Below are 15660 nucleotides of genomic sequence, written 5' to 3' on the forward strand. Positions count from 1 at the left end.
TGCTGTTTTTGACCATCCTTTGATGACACATTTGTGCTTGACAAAAACAGGAGCTGCCTCCTTATATTTGAGGTGACAACAACTGAGTTTGTACATGGCAAGGGGAATAACAGCAGAGGTAAAGACAGTGAAGATGTGATTGGGAGAAGGAAGCCAAGATTTAGTTGGAAGACAAGGTTACATTCTACATACTGTTGCTCAACTTTCTACTCTTACTATCTTTTTTGTTTGTTTTTAGTAGACTGCTCTTGTATTTTTATGCATCAGTTATGAGGTATAGAAAACTTTGAAGAACAAAAGAGCACGAGCACACAAGCTTGTATTGTTTTTGTTTTGTATTGGCACGGCAGTTTAAAAAAAGAAAAAAGGAAAAAAAAGAAAAAGATCCATCTGCGTATCTAATTAATGCTTTTTCAAATTAAGACATTTTGTTTTGTTTTTTCCTTTTTCTCAGTACTTGCCTGAACTGCATGGTGGTAAGAAGTAGTTTTTGGAGGAGTAAAGAAGGTTGTTGTTGGGCTGGTTAGCTTTGTCTGTCTTTGGAATTTTCTTACAGGACACCCAAGCATAACTGTAACATTTGGGGGCTTCGTCCGGTGGTCGAGAGAGGGAGTGTGGAGCAGGGAAATTATTTTACTGCTATTGTTAAATAATTGTCATCATTACCATTGCATTAATAATATAATCTGGAGTTTATATTGCATTCAGGGGTTAAACAGTGTCTCTTTCAGAAAGACTGAGTTGCAGGCTGACAGGAAGTTGTATGCAGAAGTGAAAGCAGGAAGTTATTTTGAGCAGCAGGCTAAGACGAGGCTTTAACAATGTAACAGATAGCTTTAAGAAGGCTTTAAGGTTTTATGCACACAGGTATTAAATTAACTTTGTATTCCAGGTGCAGTTATAACTATTTTATACATATTGCATATCTGTGCTTATTTGAGTTGATGTTCAGGTTCTTTAAAGGTCTTAAGCTTCAACTAGTGAGAGTGTCTAGATGATCCATGCTGAGGGAAAACTAGAACATAGAAGGAATTGCAATACATGCTTACAAAACACTTATATATCAGATCATTTTATATTAAGGTTTTAGTAGAGGTTCTTGGTTAAAACATTTATTTAGTAGAAGACATACACATAGTCTCAGTGAGCTTCTGGTCTGGTAAAAGGTCAGAAGTGCAACAGGTGAATTGAGAAAGAGCATTTGAGGACGAGACACAGATAGTAGGTGAAGAGGTGACACAAAGAGCATGTGAGGTCGTGACACACACACACATGAGTTAAATTTATTTAGAGGAGAGATTACTCATGTCTGGTTGTAACTGCAAAAGTGTCTCGGTAAAAGAGGAACCGTTCCTTGTTGTCTCGGCAAGAAAGAGGAACAAGACAAGAACTGAAAGGTAGACAGGAAGGGCTAGCCATGAAAATAGAAGATGATTTTCTGGGTGAAAAGTCATGATGGTGTTGATCTGATCTATGTATAAAATGTACCGGTGACGCATGAAGGGGCGTCAGTAAACAAACCCTGATGCTATAAAATATCTGTTCATGCTTTGATTAAGTCGAGGACTACTGGCTGTCTGCGTACAGAGTGTCTTCCCACACGTGTGTTCATTAAAATCATTGTTGGACCAAGATCCTCTGGACCATGGGTGGTGTGTACTCTCTTTCCTCAATTTTGAACCTTAACATTCTAGGCGCCATCCTGTGGACCAAACATGCAATTGAAAGATGTTATTTTCGCCGGTATAACTCCTTCAGACACTTTGTACCGCATTGAGCCAGCAGAGGGAGCACCTCTTGTTCAATCCCAGTGGCACAGCAGCTGCTCTGCTTCTGTGTGTGTGTGTGTGTGTGTGTGTGTGTGTGTGACAGAGAGACAGACAGAGAGAGAGAGAGAGAGACACTTGCTGTGTATTTAAAAAACAAGCTGTTACGTTTCGGTGTTGTCAGTGTTTTGATTTAGGCGTGACTGTAATGTGTTTCCTGTTTTACTTTGAAAGTCTGTCTTATCTCAATGTTTTCAGTTTACGCTTCCTTGTCTCGTCAGTTCTGATTTGCCCCAGCTGTGTTTCCCTCCTGTTGTCCCTTCCCTGATTGCTCCCTCTATGTATTTAAACCCTGTGTTTCAGTGTGTCATGGTCGCGATCTTCCCCCCCGTTGTAAATAGTTTGACGTCTTGTGTGTGGTGATGAAAATAAATGTCTTATTTTTGCTTTGATGTAAATAGGTGTCGATGCTTTCGTTTTGGGATTTTTGTGGAGAACCGTAGTAGTTTTTTTTTGTTTTTTTTTTTTTTTTCTTTTTTCCCTTATTTTTATTTTTTCTACGTTGCACCCCGGTTGCCTAGGCCGGGGTGTAACATATGGGGGCTCGTCCGGGATCGCTGGAGGGTCCGTGGGACCGCTCCAGCCTTCGTCCGGGATCGCTGGAGGGTCCGAGGGACCGCTCCAGCCTTCGTCGTCTGCTGGAGGGTCAGTGGGACCGCTCCAGCCTTCATCAGTTTCATCTGCCTTCGCTTCAGCCGTCCGTCTCCGCTGGAGGGTCCAAGGGACCGCTCCAGCCTTCGTCGTCTGCTGGAGGGTCAGTGGGACCGCTCCAGCCTTCATCAGCCTTCGTCCGTCTTCGCTGGAGGGTCCGTTGGAGGGACCGCTTCAGCCTTCATCCGCCTTCGCTGGAGGATCCGAGGGACCGCTCCAGCCTTCTGCAGCTGGTGGGCTGCGTGTCTGTGTGTGCAGCTGGTGAGCTGCTCATCCGCCTTCGCTGGAGCGTCCAAGTGACCGCTCCAGCCTTCATCCGCTTTCGCTGGAGGATCCGAGGGACCGCTCCAGCCTTCTGCAGCTGGTGGGCTGCGTGTCCGTGTGTGCAGCTGGTGGGCTGCGTGTCCGTGTGTGCAGCTGGTGGGCTGCGTGTCCGTGTGTGCAGCTGGTGGGCTGCGTGTCCGTGTGTGCAGCTGGTGGGCTGCGTGTCCGTGTGTGCAGCTGGTGGGCTGCGTGTCCGTGTGTGCAGCTGGTGGGCTGCGTGTCCGTGTGTGCAGCTGGTGGGCTGCTCATCCGCCTTCGCTGGAGCGTCCAAGTGACCGCTCCAGCCTTCATCCGCTTCTGCTGGAGGGTCCGGGGGACCGCACCAGCCTTCGTCGTCTGCTGGAGGGTCCGTGGGACCGCTCCAGCCTCCATCAGCTTCGTCTGCCTTCATCCGCCTTCGCTGGGGGGGAGGGTCCGTGGGACCGCCCCAGCCTTTGTCGTCGCTGGAGGGTCCGTGGGACCGCTCCAGCCTTCATCCGCCTTCGCTGGAGGGTCCGTGGGACCGCTCCAGCCTTCATCCGCCTTCGCTGGAGGGTCCGTGGGACCGCTCCAGCCTTCGTCGTCTGCTGGAGGGTCAGTGGGACCGCTCCAGCCTCCATCAGCTTCGTCTGCCTTCGTTTCAGCCTTCGTTTGTTTTGATCAAACATTTCACTTGGGGTTACATGTTTGATTTTTGGGTGGGGGGAACTGTTACGTTTCGGTGTTGTCAGTGTTTTGATTTAGGCGTGACTGTAATGTGTTTCCTGTTTTACTTTGAAAGTCTGTCTTATCTCAATGTTTTCAGTTTACGCTTCCTTGTCTCGTCAGTTCTGATTTGCCCCAGCTGTGTTTCCCTCCTGTTGTCCCTTCCCTGATTGCTCCCTCTATGTATTTAAACCCTGTGTTTCAGTGTGTCATGGTCGCGATCTTCCCCCCCGTTGTAAATAGTTTGACGTCTTGTGTGTGGTTGTCTGGGATTTCGAGCTCGGATGACTGCGTGATGGAGGCCATAATGGTGCTAAATGCTGTTTACAGATTTCTTTGATGAGCTGATTTGATGAGACAACTGAGTAATACTAAGAAGTGATGAAGAGCTTTGAGGACTTGGGGGCACCAAACTTAACAAAATACTGACTTTGGTAGCTGTGGCGTGTCTGACTTTGCTCAAATGGCTGAAAACTTACAGTTACTCACTTGCTGGTGTATGGATAGTTTTTGCACTGATGAAGATGAAGGGGAAGGGTAGGACCTATTAGGCAGAGAGGCACTGGGTGACTTTGAGATATGACATACAAGGTGGTGTCCTTACACACTGGAGAGCCAGGGGAGAGAAGAGGTGTTGTCAAGTTGCTGGTGATACCTTGTCAGTTTCTTTCTTCCACGCTGCCAGATGTTTATCGACCTTAAAGTTGTTTGAATCTTTCGTACTGTGCCTTCTACCACGGTTTCTCTCCCCTTGCTAGGCTCGACACCCCGTTGTAAATAGTTTGACGTCTTGTGTGTGGTGATGAAAATAAATGTCTTATTTTTGCTTTGATGTAAATAGGTGTCGATGCTTTCGTTTTGGGATTTTTGTGGAGAACCGTAGTAGTTTTTTTTTGTTTTTTTTTTTTTTTTCTTTTTTCCCTTATTTTTATTTTTTCTACGTTGCACCCCGGTTGCCTAGGCCGGGGTGTAACAAAGCGCTCAAACAAACCAAAGAGAACGACAGAGGCAGAAAGACACTGTTTTTTTTTGTGGTAACCCATGAGGTCTTGCTATCGAATTGTACAGTGCATCCTGAAGCAAGGCCGAGCAGATGACATAGTGCTCCACAGGCCTGCTTCTGGTGCCTGCTCCTGTACCAACCTGCTGCAGAAACAGAAAAAGACAAGAAGTCACGTAAGATAAAACAAAGAAAATAATGTAAATACACACGGAAAGGATTTAAAGGAAGGGGGTGCCATAAACAAAAGTACAGTGAACAAAGGACGGGATGTCAAAAAAGACAGGGGGTGCCATAAAAAGATAAAGAGACAATCCTAATAAATGTATCTGACTCCAGCAATTTGCACTAAAATTTCTAGAAAGCTGGTTTTCTTTCTCCTGCTCGCCTTGTCTGAATATGGAGTAAACACAGAAAGACAAGAAAAAACAAGGGGAAAACAAAGAGAAAAATAGTAAGAAAACTAAAGATATGAAAGACAAGAAGTCACGTAAAATAGAAAGAAAAGCAGAAAAAGAAAAAGACAAGAAGTCAGAAAAAGAAAAGGACAAGCAGTCAACTTAAAAAAGCCCAAGTGGGAGGAGCTAACAAGAGTATAAAAGGCCAAGAGAGGCAAACAGAAAACAGAGAGACAAAGACAAGACACACTGGGTCGGCCTGAAGAAGGCAAAAACATGCCGAAACGTCGCGAACGGCCCAGTGAATGCTAAATGTGCACTAAAACCCTAGATATGGGCAATTTTTTGAACCAGGGCAGGGACACCACCACCCGGCCCCATCGATGGCCCGTGCACCTCAGGCTACCAGCTTGCTGGTGGCCTGATTCTTTTCTTAACACCTAACCAGCCAGTGCCTCGTGGGGTTGGGGGTGCCCCTGCCCTCTATCTTACCCTAACCCTAACCACAGGGGGGTCCCTAACACAAAAAACGAAGACAAGAAGTCACGTAAGAAAGAAAAACAAGTAGAAAAAGAAAAAGACAAGAAGTCACGTACAAGAAAGAAAGATAAGCAGAAAAAGCAAAAGACAAGAAGTCACGTACAAGAGAGAAAGACAAGTAGTCAGAAAAAGAAAAAGACAAGAAGTCACGTACAAGAAAGAAAGATAAACAGAAACAGAAAAAGACAAGAAGTCACGTAAGATAAAACAAAGAAAATAATGTAAATACACACGGAAAGGATTTAAAGGAAGGGGGTGCCATAAACAAAAGTACAGTGAACAAAGGACGGGATGTCAAAAAAGACAGGGGGTGCCATAAAAAGATAAAGAGACAATCCTAATAAATGTATCTGACTCCAGCAATTTGCACTAAAATTTCTAGAAAGCTGGTTTTCTTTCTCCTGCTCGCCTTGTCTGAATATGGAGTAAACACAGAAAGACAAGAAAAAACAAGGGGAAAACAAAGAGAAAAATAGTAAGAAAACTAAAGATATGAAAGACAAGAAGTCACGTAAAATAGAAAGAAAAGCAGAAAAAGAAAAAGACAAGAAGTCAACTTAAAAAAGCCCAAGTGGGAGGAGCTAACAAGAGTATAAAAGGCCAAGAGAGGCAAACAGAAAACAGAGAGACAAAGACAAGACACACTGGGTCGGCCTGAAGAAGGCAAAAACATGCCGAAACGTCGCGAACGGCCCAGTGAATGCTAAATGTGCACTAAAACCCTAGATATGGGCAATTTTTTGAACCAGGGCAGGGACACCACCACCCGGCCCCATCGATGGCCCGTGCACCTCAGGCTACCAGCTTGCTGGTGGCCTGATTCTTTTCTTAACACCTAACCCCATCATCAACAAAACAATAAAAAGTTGTCACAAAACCAGAGCTACAGCAGAAGCAAGAAGTCTTCCTTCAAAGTGCCTCGCTTATTTTTTTTTTTTTTTTTGAGACGTGAAATTCCAAGACCCCTAACCCCCGAGAGGACGCCCCGCATGGGTTTTGGGTCTGATAAATGCACGCATACCCGGAGGGTCAGCGCTCATTTGCATGTATTAGCTCTAGAATTGCCACAGTTATCCAAGTAACGGATGAGCGATCAAAGGAACCATAACTGATTTAATGAGCCATTCGCAGTTTCACTGTACCGGCCGCGTGTACTTAGACCTGCATGGCTTAATCTTTGAGACAAGCATATGCTACTGGCAGGATCAACCAGGTAGCCCCTCAGGCGGCGGCAGCGGCGCGCACGCACGCGCTCGCTCGCTCGCTCGGGGCTACTGAGGCCTGTCGACCAGGGCGAGGCTTTCCGGACGCACGTGTGGACCGGGGCGAGGGTTCGAGAAACCGTGTTTGCCGGACGGGGCCCCGTCGCCCTCGCGGGGTGGGCAAACTCTGGGTTTGTCTACCCACTCTGCGACGAGGCCCGCCGTGGTATGACCACCGGGACAGACCGGGCGTCTTGGTCTCGCTACCGAGCGATCGCGTCTGGCGGGGGGGGGAAGCGTGGGGAGGACAGGGCGGGGTCCGAGAACCACCACCCCCTTCGACCTTCGCGCTGTAACCCCCGGCCAGCGCTAGAGGCGAGCCTGCGGGCCGGAGGAGCTGACCGCCCGAAGGCGCCGGCGAAGGTGCCGGGCCCGGCGGCAGCCCTCTGATGGCAGGCCACGTTTGCCAGTCGATCGGGGTGGGAGGGCACAACCCTAGAAAAAAACTTACCTGTTAAAATAAAGCCTGTATAAAGGAAAGAAAAAACTTACCTGTTAAAATAAAGCCTGTATAAAGGAAAGAAACAAAAAGGAAAACACTTATTCACCTGGGCTCGACTGAAGAAGGCACTTCTATGCCGAAACGTCTCGCGATAGCCCATTAGCTCTCAAACCCAAGACATGGGTAATTTTTGGAACCGCCGGGCAGGGTCTCCACCTCCCGGCCCCCATTGATGGACAGTGCAGTCAGGCCCTTGGTGGCCTGTTATCACCTAAACCCTAACCCCCTAACCAGACCCCCCTCCCCTCCGGCGGCCGGACATGCTGAAGTGTATCCCCCTGTGGCGCTGCAACCGCCACGTCGAGTCGGTGGACAAGCGGCATTGCAACTTGCAGACGGTTCCTGATGAAATATTTCGATACAGCCGCAGTTTGGAGGAGCTTCTCCTTGATGCCAATCAACTCAAAGAGCTACCAAAGCCTTTCTTCAGACTACTGAACCTCCGGAAACTTGGCCTGAGCGACAATGAGATCCAGAGACTCCCGCCTGAGGTGGCTAACTTCATGCAACTGGTGGAATTGGACATCTCCAGGAACGATATTTCTGAGATCCCAGAGAGCATTAAGTTTTGCAGGGCCTTGGAGATTGCAGACTTCAGTGGAAACCCCCTCTCCAGATTGCCGGATGGTTTCACTGAACTCCGAGCGCTCGCTCACCTGGCCCTCAATGATGTGTCATTACAGATGTTGCCCAATGACATTGGAAATTTGGCCAACCTGGTGACGTTGGAGCTCAGGGAGAACCTGTTGAAGTCTCTGCCCACGTCGCTCTCTTTCCTGGTGAAACTGGAACAGCTGGACCTGGGCAGCAATGAACTGGAAGTTTTGCCGGATACCCTCGGCGCTCTCCCCAACCTAAGGGAGCTGTGGCTGGACCGTAACCAGTTGTCCTCATTACCACCAGAGCTGGGAAACCTTCGTAGGTTGGTGTGTCTGGATGTGTCGGAGAATCGTCTGGAGGAGCTCCCGTCAGAGCTGAATGGCCTCCTGGCTCTCACAGACCTGCTGCTCACACAGAACCTGCTGGAGGTCGTCCCGGACAGCATAGGGTCTCTGAAACAGCTGTCCATCCTGAAGGTGGACCAGAACAGACTGACCCATCTGACTGATTCAATAGGCGAGTGTGAAAACCTCACAGAACTTGTCCTGACGGAGATAAGAAAGATCTAACCCAAGACATGGGTAATTTTTGGACCTGCTGGGCAGGGTCTCCACCTCCCGGCCCCCATTGATGGACAGTGCACTCAGGCCCCTGGTGGCCTGCTATCACCATAATCCTAACCCAGGAGGGAAGGACCGCGCATTCCTCGGTCCCCCCCAGGGGGGACGGGGCCGTAACCAACGCCCTAACCCTAACCCTAATGATGCGGGTGTCCGCGCTGAAGCTTCTGGGTCTGGGCTGCGCCAAGGTGGAGTACGCTAAAGGCAAGCAGCGGTGCCGACAGGAGGCAGAGTACCTCAGACATGAAACGGTCCTGCGGCTGCAAGACCAGCCCACAGACTCTGACGGCTCTGTGGTGTTGAGACCTGGCAACAAGTACGAGTACACGTTTGGATTCAAGCTCCCTCAGCAAGGGCAACTGGTGTCGTCATACAAGGGGAAGTTCGGCTACGTCCAGTACTGTGTCAAAGCCCTGATGGAGAGGCCGCAGCAGCCCGTGCTAGAGTGCAAGAAATGTTTCGAGGTGGAGGAGCCACTGGATGTCAACACCCCAGACCTGCTGTCTCCAGCAGGTGGCATGAAGGAGAAGAAAGTCACCTGCATGTTCATCCCTGACGGTCAGGTGTCATTGAATGCAAAAATTGACCGGCGTGGATTCTGTGAAGGCGAAGAGATCTGCATCAATGCGAAGTTTGAGAACACCTGCTCCCGCATTGTTGTGCCCAAGGCTGCCATCATAGCCAAACACACCTACCAGGCAAACGGCCGCACCAAGATCCTACGCCAGAAGCTGTCCTCGGTGCGTGGTAACCACATCATCTCTGGGATGTGCGACGCCTGGCAGGGAAAAACTATCAGGGTACCGAAGATCAAACCATCCATGCTGGGCTGCAACATCATCCGCGTGGAGTACGCTCTGATGATTTACGTACACATTCCTGGTAGTGACAAGCTGATCCTGGAGTTGCCTTTGGTCATTGGGACTGCCGGTCTGGGCAGCCGCAGCAACAGTGTGAGCAGCCAGGACAGTTCAGCCAGCACTGCCTCCCAGAGCTGGGTGTCTCTCAGGATGCCTTCTGAACCTCCGAGCTACTGCGACGTGGAACTGTGGTCCACCTGTTAAGGACCAAACTTGAAAACAGGCAGAAGGTCTGAACTCCAGAGGAGGTTGGATGGAGAAGTAAAGGCACGAGTGTGGAGGTGGACTGAAATGTTGGTCGTTTGTTATGTCAGCTGCCTTCAACCTGCTTCATCGCTTATGAGTCTTCCTGCTCGTGCTCCTCAGACCAGAGATGTTGAGGCCCGATGGCACAGTGATATGCTGCATTTCTGAATAAGCTGCCCTTTCCAGAGACTCTCCATTTACAGCCACTATGACTTTGTTACTGGGCCGAGCACTGGCCTGCTGTGGCACCGTGGCTTTTTCTCATTGCACTCCAAGACTGTATTTTTACAGGACTACTCAAAAGGAAACATCCTTTTACCAGTCCACTCAGTTTGCATCGCTGTTACGAAATTGTTGGGAACACTGTTGCTTTTCAGAATCACAGCATGTAAATTTCTTCCTTAAATGTCAGTAGTGTTACCAGTGTTTGAAAAAAGTCCTTTATTCCTATATTGTTGCTTTTGACTCTCCTACTGCCCAGAAGACTCTGTTCAACTGAACAATGTTTTTGATGTGGAGATATGCAACTTCCACCAGTCACCACAGCTTGGTGACTGGTGCTAATTACTGCGAGTGCCGTCCATACCACACGCTCTCGATGGAACGCACTTTATCTGAGGATCCTTGTATCTGATCTGCAGTTGTCCCAGGCAACATTTCATTTAAGAGTTCCACTTCTGTGAATTCACAACTTCTGTTCTTTCAGGGCGCAGGGAAATCACTGTTAATGACTCATTTGTGAGAAAATATGTTTGTAATACGCTCTTGATACGTGCAGATGTTTTTGTATGAAAGCCGAGGGGAGAATATAAAAGGCGGAGCTCACACAGGAGCTCATTTTCCACTCGGCACTCGATGAGAGCACATCTCTGCCAGTCCAACTGTTGCCAGCTAACCTAGCTTACAGTTTTCTGTGTGCCACACCTGAAGAAGACCGTGTACGGTCGAAACGTTGTGTTTTTTGTGTTTATTTTTAAATAAACAGTTTTTTTTGGCACACCTTCTTTTGTTGTTTACTGTTTTTACGTGACTTTTTCCTTTCCACATTTTGGAAAGCGTTTTTTGTTCACATTAAAATTAAATAAATATTTTTTGAAGCACATTTAATTTTTTTTGGAAAAAAGAAAAGAAGAAAAAAATTCTGGACGCCATGGACGACGGCTGGACGGTGGTACGCTATGGCCGCCGCCGCCAACGTGACCGCCAAGTCTTCTGGGACGGGTACGGAGGGCCGCAGGGAGGGATGGACCGTGCACGCTCCTTTTCCTTTCGGAGAAGGGATTATCTTCCCCACCCTAACCCATTTTAGTCCTTCCTCAAATGAGAAGACGTAAAAGATGGAGCTTCATATTTTAGAGCACAGCTTGAAAGTGGCGAGTATAGAGAAAGAAGGGATCCAGATTTGCACTCACGGATTAATAAAACTCGCCTTCCTGGCCTCCAAAACAAGATGCAAGTTTTTCAGTTTGACAGAGACTCCAGAGGACTATACCATCATCGTCGACGAGGAAGGATTTAAAGAGCTGCCCCAGTCGGAGCACATCAGCGTTGCCGACGCCACGTGGGTGGCCCTTAACGTGGTGTCAGGAGGTAGCAACACATCCACTTCACAACCCATAGGAGTCACCAAAATCGCTAAATCAGTCATCGCACCACTGGCCGACCACAACATTTCTGTTTTCATGCTGTCGACGTATCAGACGGACTTCATCCTGGTTCGAGAGCGAGACCTCCCGATGGTCATGCACACTCTGTCTTCCGAATTCACTTTGTTTCGAGTGGTCAACGGGGAGACTGTTGCTGCTCACAATCTGGGGGTGACCAATGGCTTTGTGAAACCAAAACTAGTGCCCCGTCCTATCATTCACCCCTTATCCAGTCATAAGAAACAGAAAACGTACAAGTTGTGAAATAAGAAAAAGAAAAACGTACAAGTTGAGAAATGGAAGAAACACGTAAAAGCCGTAGAACTGGAAAGGACAAATGAGAAGGGGGTGCCAGAGAGGAAAAATACAGGACGGGATGTCAATAAAGCAGGGGGTGCCATTTAAAAATTAAAAATATAAACAGAATGAAAAAGTTAAAGAAAGAATAAGAAAAAGAAAACGTACAAGTTGAGAAATAAGAAAAGAAAACGTACAAGTTGAGAAATATAAGAAAGTTAAAGAACAAACAGAGAAACAGAAATATAAAGAAAAGAAAGAAAACAGAAAGCCCAAAGTGGGTGGAGACAGAGTATATAAAAGCCGAGACAGGCAAGAAACAGAAGACACGTTGGGCCAGCTTGAAAAAGGCACAAATACGCCGAAACGTCGCGAAGGCCCAACGATGCGCATTGGCCAATTATCACCCTATATGGGCAATTTTTTGAACGGGGGACGTCTGCCCACTTCATTCGTCGTGAGCGTGCCTCCAAGGGGGTCCAGCGGCTGCTGGGTCCCCTTTCTCTTTCCTCATCCCTAACCAACCCTAATCATACCTGCATTTGTCCACTGGAGGGAGACAAAAACACCAAGCTCTGAGATTCAAATTTTGAACTGCAGACCTCACAGTGTCTGTGTGTGTGTGTGTGTGTGTGTGTGTGTGTGTGTGTGTGTGTGTGTGCGCGCGCTTTGGTGTGTGTGTGTGTGTGTGTGTGCGCTTTGGTGTGTGTGTGTGTGTGTGACAGAGAGAGAGAGAGAGTGACACTTGCTGTGTATTTAAGAAACAAACGCTCAAAGAAACCAAACAGAATGACACAGGCAGAAAGACACTGTTTTATTTTGGTAACCAATGATGCATTTCTTCTCCGCTTGTACAGGGCCTTTTATGACAGGAACAGGAACCACAGAGCGTCAGCGGCAGACATCCAAGCTGCACAGGGCACACGCAGCACCAGGCAGAATTAATGACGTCCCTGATCCACAGCTCAAGCCCAGACACCCGCTGCCTCCTCGCCGCCTCCTCCCGGGACCTTCAAGGACCACCCACCAGCCACTGGTACACATTCCAATCTTACACAATGGCCCCAGCATCACAGGGCATCTCCTGACATTAAAATCTATCCTGATTTCTGTTGTTTTTCCCTCATCTCTGAGCCGCTGAGTGTGAGTGTGTGTGTGTGTGTGTGTGTGTGTGTGTGTGTGTCTCTCTCTCTTTTACACAAAAAACACATGTCAGTTGTTAAGGAAAATGTTATAAAACACTTCTTCAGTAAAGACTCAGAGAAGAGAAACACACAGAACTTCTTGCTAGCAAGGGCAGCCTCCACTCTAAGAGACTCCAGTGAGAGAACTGCCCCGGTCTTTATTTTATACTCCATTGAGCGTGTGTGTGTGTGTGTGTGTGTGTGTGTGTGTGTGTGTGTGTGTGTGTGTTGACAGAGAGAGAGAGAGAGAGAGAGAGAGAGAGAGATAAAAAGGAATGTAATTCAAATTTTGCACTTCAGACCTTACAGTGTGTGTGTGTGTGTGTGTGTGTGTGTGTGTGTGACAGAGAGAGAGAGAGAGACAGAGAGAGAGACACTTGCTGTGGATTTAAAAATTTTAAAAAACACACAGAAAACCCAAAGAGAAAAAGAGGCACACAAGTCGATTTGTACCGCATTGAGTTGCAAAGCAGCTGACCAGCTTGTGTGTGTGTGTGTGTGTGTGTGTGTGTGTGTGTGTGTGTTGACAGAGAGAGAGAGAGAGAGAGAGAGACAGAGTGAGAGAGAGGGAGAGATACAAAGGAATGTAATTCAAATTTTGCACTTCAGACCTTACAGTGTGAGTGTGTGTGTGTGTGTGTGTGTGTGTGTGTGTGTGTGTGTGTGTGTGTCTTTTACACAAAAAATGCACTTGCAACAACTTTAATATGGAATGTACTGGACTTCCCAGCTAGGCGCCCTCCTGTGGACGACAGGTGCAATCCCAGTTGCACAGCACTTGACCAGCTTCTGTGTGTGTGTGTGTGTGTGTGTGTGTGTGTGTGTGTGTGTGTGTGTGTGTGTGTGTGTGTGTGTGTGACAGACAGAGAGGGAGATTCAAAGCATCAGGACCAGGAGATGACACAGTGCTCCAAAGGCCTGGTTCTGCTGCCTCCTCCTCCACCCACCTGCTGCAGACGCTTCTGTGAAGGGAAACTGCTACATGTTATGTCACCGATCCCTGCCATGCTGCGTGTCTAACGACCCGGCAGGGCCTGCTGAGTACAGTGGTGGTGGACCCAGGCCCTCTGCACCTTCCTTTCTCCGATTGGGACCGTTTTGTCCCATCCTTTTTGGTCCGATTCGCCATATCTCCAGAACCGAAGAAGCCATCGGCGTGGCCTCTTCGCCACAGCGTCCGGCACCCACCAAAACCCCCACCTAGACACCAACCTAACCCCTAATTATTGCTAGTTATTTTAATTTTTACCTGTCGTCTTGTGTTCCAGTCGGTCGCAGCAGCAGTGTGTTACCAGTCGCCAATACTCTCCTCTTTAGTTTGAGAAGTCTCCTTTTGTATTAAATATGCTTTTCCAAAAACGTCTATCTTTGTGTACACGTTGAATGAATGTTAATGGGAGACCAGTTCTTTGGGGGGTTTTTTTGGGGTTTTTTTGTGGACAATCCTTGTCAGTGTTGGAGGAGGACTGTGAAGGACGACCGTTTTGCTCTCCCTGACATTTCGTATTAATGCTGGTCAAGAACAAAAATGAGAATGACACTGCTGGAAGTTATCACATCACTATAGTTTCTTTTAATAAGCACTTTTTAAAACTTTATATATTTATAATGCAAGGTAGCTAATGAGTAGACATACTGAGTTTGTGGGTCTCGTCTTTATGACATGTTTAAAAAAAAAAAAAAGAGAGAGAGAAAAAGATTTGACTGTTTGTCCTCAAACTTTCAGACTCTGCTTTTGTTTCCCCAGCCCCGATTTCTGAGTGAAGGTACGCGTTTCAGGATATTTCATTGAAATATTGCTCTAATATTTTCAGTTTAGTTCTGGCACAAGGCACACAACACAGACACACTGAGCTCGGCCTGAAGAAGGCGAAGGAACGCCGAAACGTCGCGAAGAGCTCAGTAGATGCGCGTAAACCCAAGATGGGCAATTTTTTTGAACTGGGGCAGGGGTACCACCATCCTGTCCCACGGTGGAGAGTGCATCTCAAGGAACCGGCGATTGCTGGTTCCCTGATCTTTTTTCAACACCCTAACCCTTTACCACAGACGTGGAGTGAGGACCCGCTGTTCACTTTCAGTCAGTACACTGAAAATGAGTTTCATCAGACTAACCACAAATGTACGACAGTCAAGAACTTCTGCAGCTCTGAGCCAAGTTTCCTAAACAGTCTGCAGTATGAGGAGGACGAGGGATTATCTTCCACAACCTAACAGTGTACAGTGACTGATCAGGCAGTACAGTTTTAGGAACCTTTTTAACTGAGGCAGGATGGCATTTTGGTTTTTAATCAGAATCTACCCTTCAGCCAGAATTCATTTAAAGAGCTGTGGGAACATCTACCTGTGACTGAATCTCTGTCCGTCAGTTTGGACACTACCTCAACCGTGAACAGCATTGTTTTTATACTTGGATCTGTTGTGCCAAAGTAGGTAGTTTCCCCTGTGCTGGGAGCACGCAGGAAGTACTGATGTTTTCATTTTGTGAAAAAGTGAAAAATTAGTATCGTTACATTACCATTCAGTTTGAGGGTTACAACAGAAAATTATGTTATTTATATATATATATATATATATATATATATATATATATATGTATATATATATATATATATGTATATATATATATATATATGTATATATTATTATATATTATTATATATTATTATATATATATATATATATATATATATATATATATACATACATATATATATATATATATATATATGAATATCGATGAATGTGTGTTGTTGCTATACAGCCTGGTTATATGTGCCCCTTTTTTTACTTTGAGCACCACCTTCTTTAAAGACTGCTGCACAGCAATAGCCGGCTTTAATTTTTACAATTTATATATATTTATATATATATATATATATATATATATATATATATATATATATATATATATATATATACACACATACACACACACAAAGTAACACTCGGGAGAATGGACTAGTTAGTTTTAACAGCTCTTAAAGTAACATGAGAAACATTTTTCACCAAGAAATTCA

At 46.7% G+C, this 15660-nt stretch overlaps 1 protein-coding gene and 2 pseudogenes across 1 annotated transcript; all 3 read left to right on the forward strand.

Annotated features, from left to right (window-relative positions):
- The first annotated feature begins 7423 nt into the window (after positions 1 to 7423).
- Positions 7424 to 8356, forward strand: LOC146626080 (uncharacterized). Its single transcript, XM_085360303.1, has one exon. It carries the CDS (start codon positions 7448 to 7450, stop codon positions 8354 to 8356), a length of 909 nt encoding a protein of 302 aa, XP_085216429.1. The 5' UTR covers positions 7424 to 7447.
- An 8-nt stretch (positions 8357 to 8364) lies between these two features.
- Positions 8365 to 9471, forward strand: LOC146626081 (thioredoxin-interacting protein pseudogene; annotated as a pseudogene).
- Positions 9472 to 10821: 1350 nt separating this feature from the next.
- On the forward strand, positions 10822 to 11423 carry LOC146626082 (cytosolic arginine sensor for mTORC1 subunit 2 pseudogene; annotated as a pseudogene).
- The last annotated feature ends 4237 nt before the right edge of the window (positions 11424 to 15660 follow it).

Source organism: Diplotaxodon limnothrissa, linkage group LG8 (genome assembly GCF_057381915.1).
Source record: "Diplotaxodon limnothrissa isolate DT_005_m linkage group LG8, D_limnothrissa_male_GT1.1, whole genome shotgun sequence".
NCBI lineage: Eukaryota > Metazoa > Chordata > Actinopteri > Cichliformes > Cichlidae > Diplotaxodon > Diplotaxodon limnothrissa.

What these genes read in the sequence shown, in the direction of transcription:
- LOC146626080 (XM_085360303.1), top strand. Translation starts at nt 7,448, where the DNA reads ATGCTGAAGTGTATCCCCCTGTGGCGCTGCAACCGCCACGTCGAGTCG.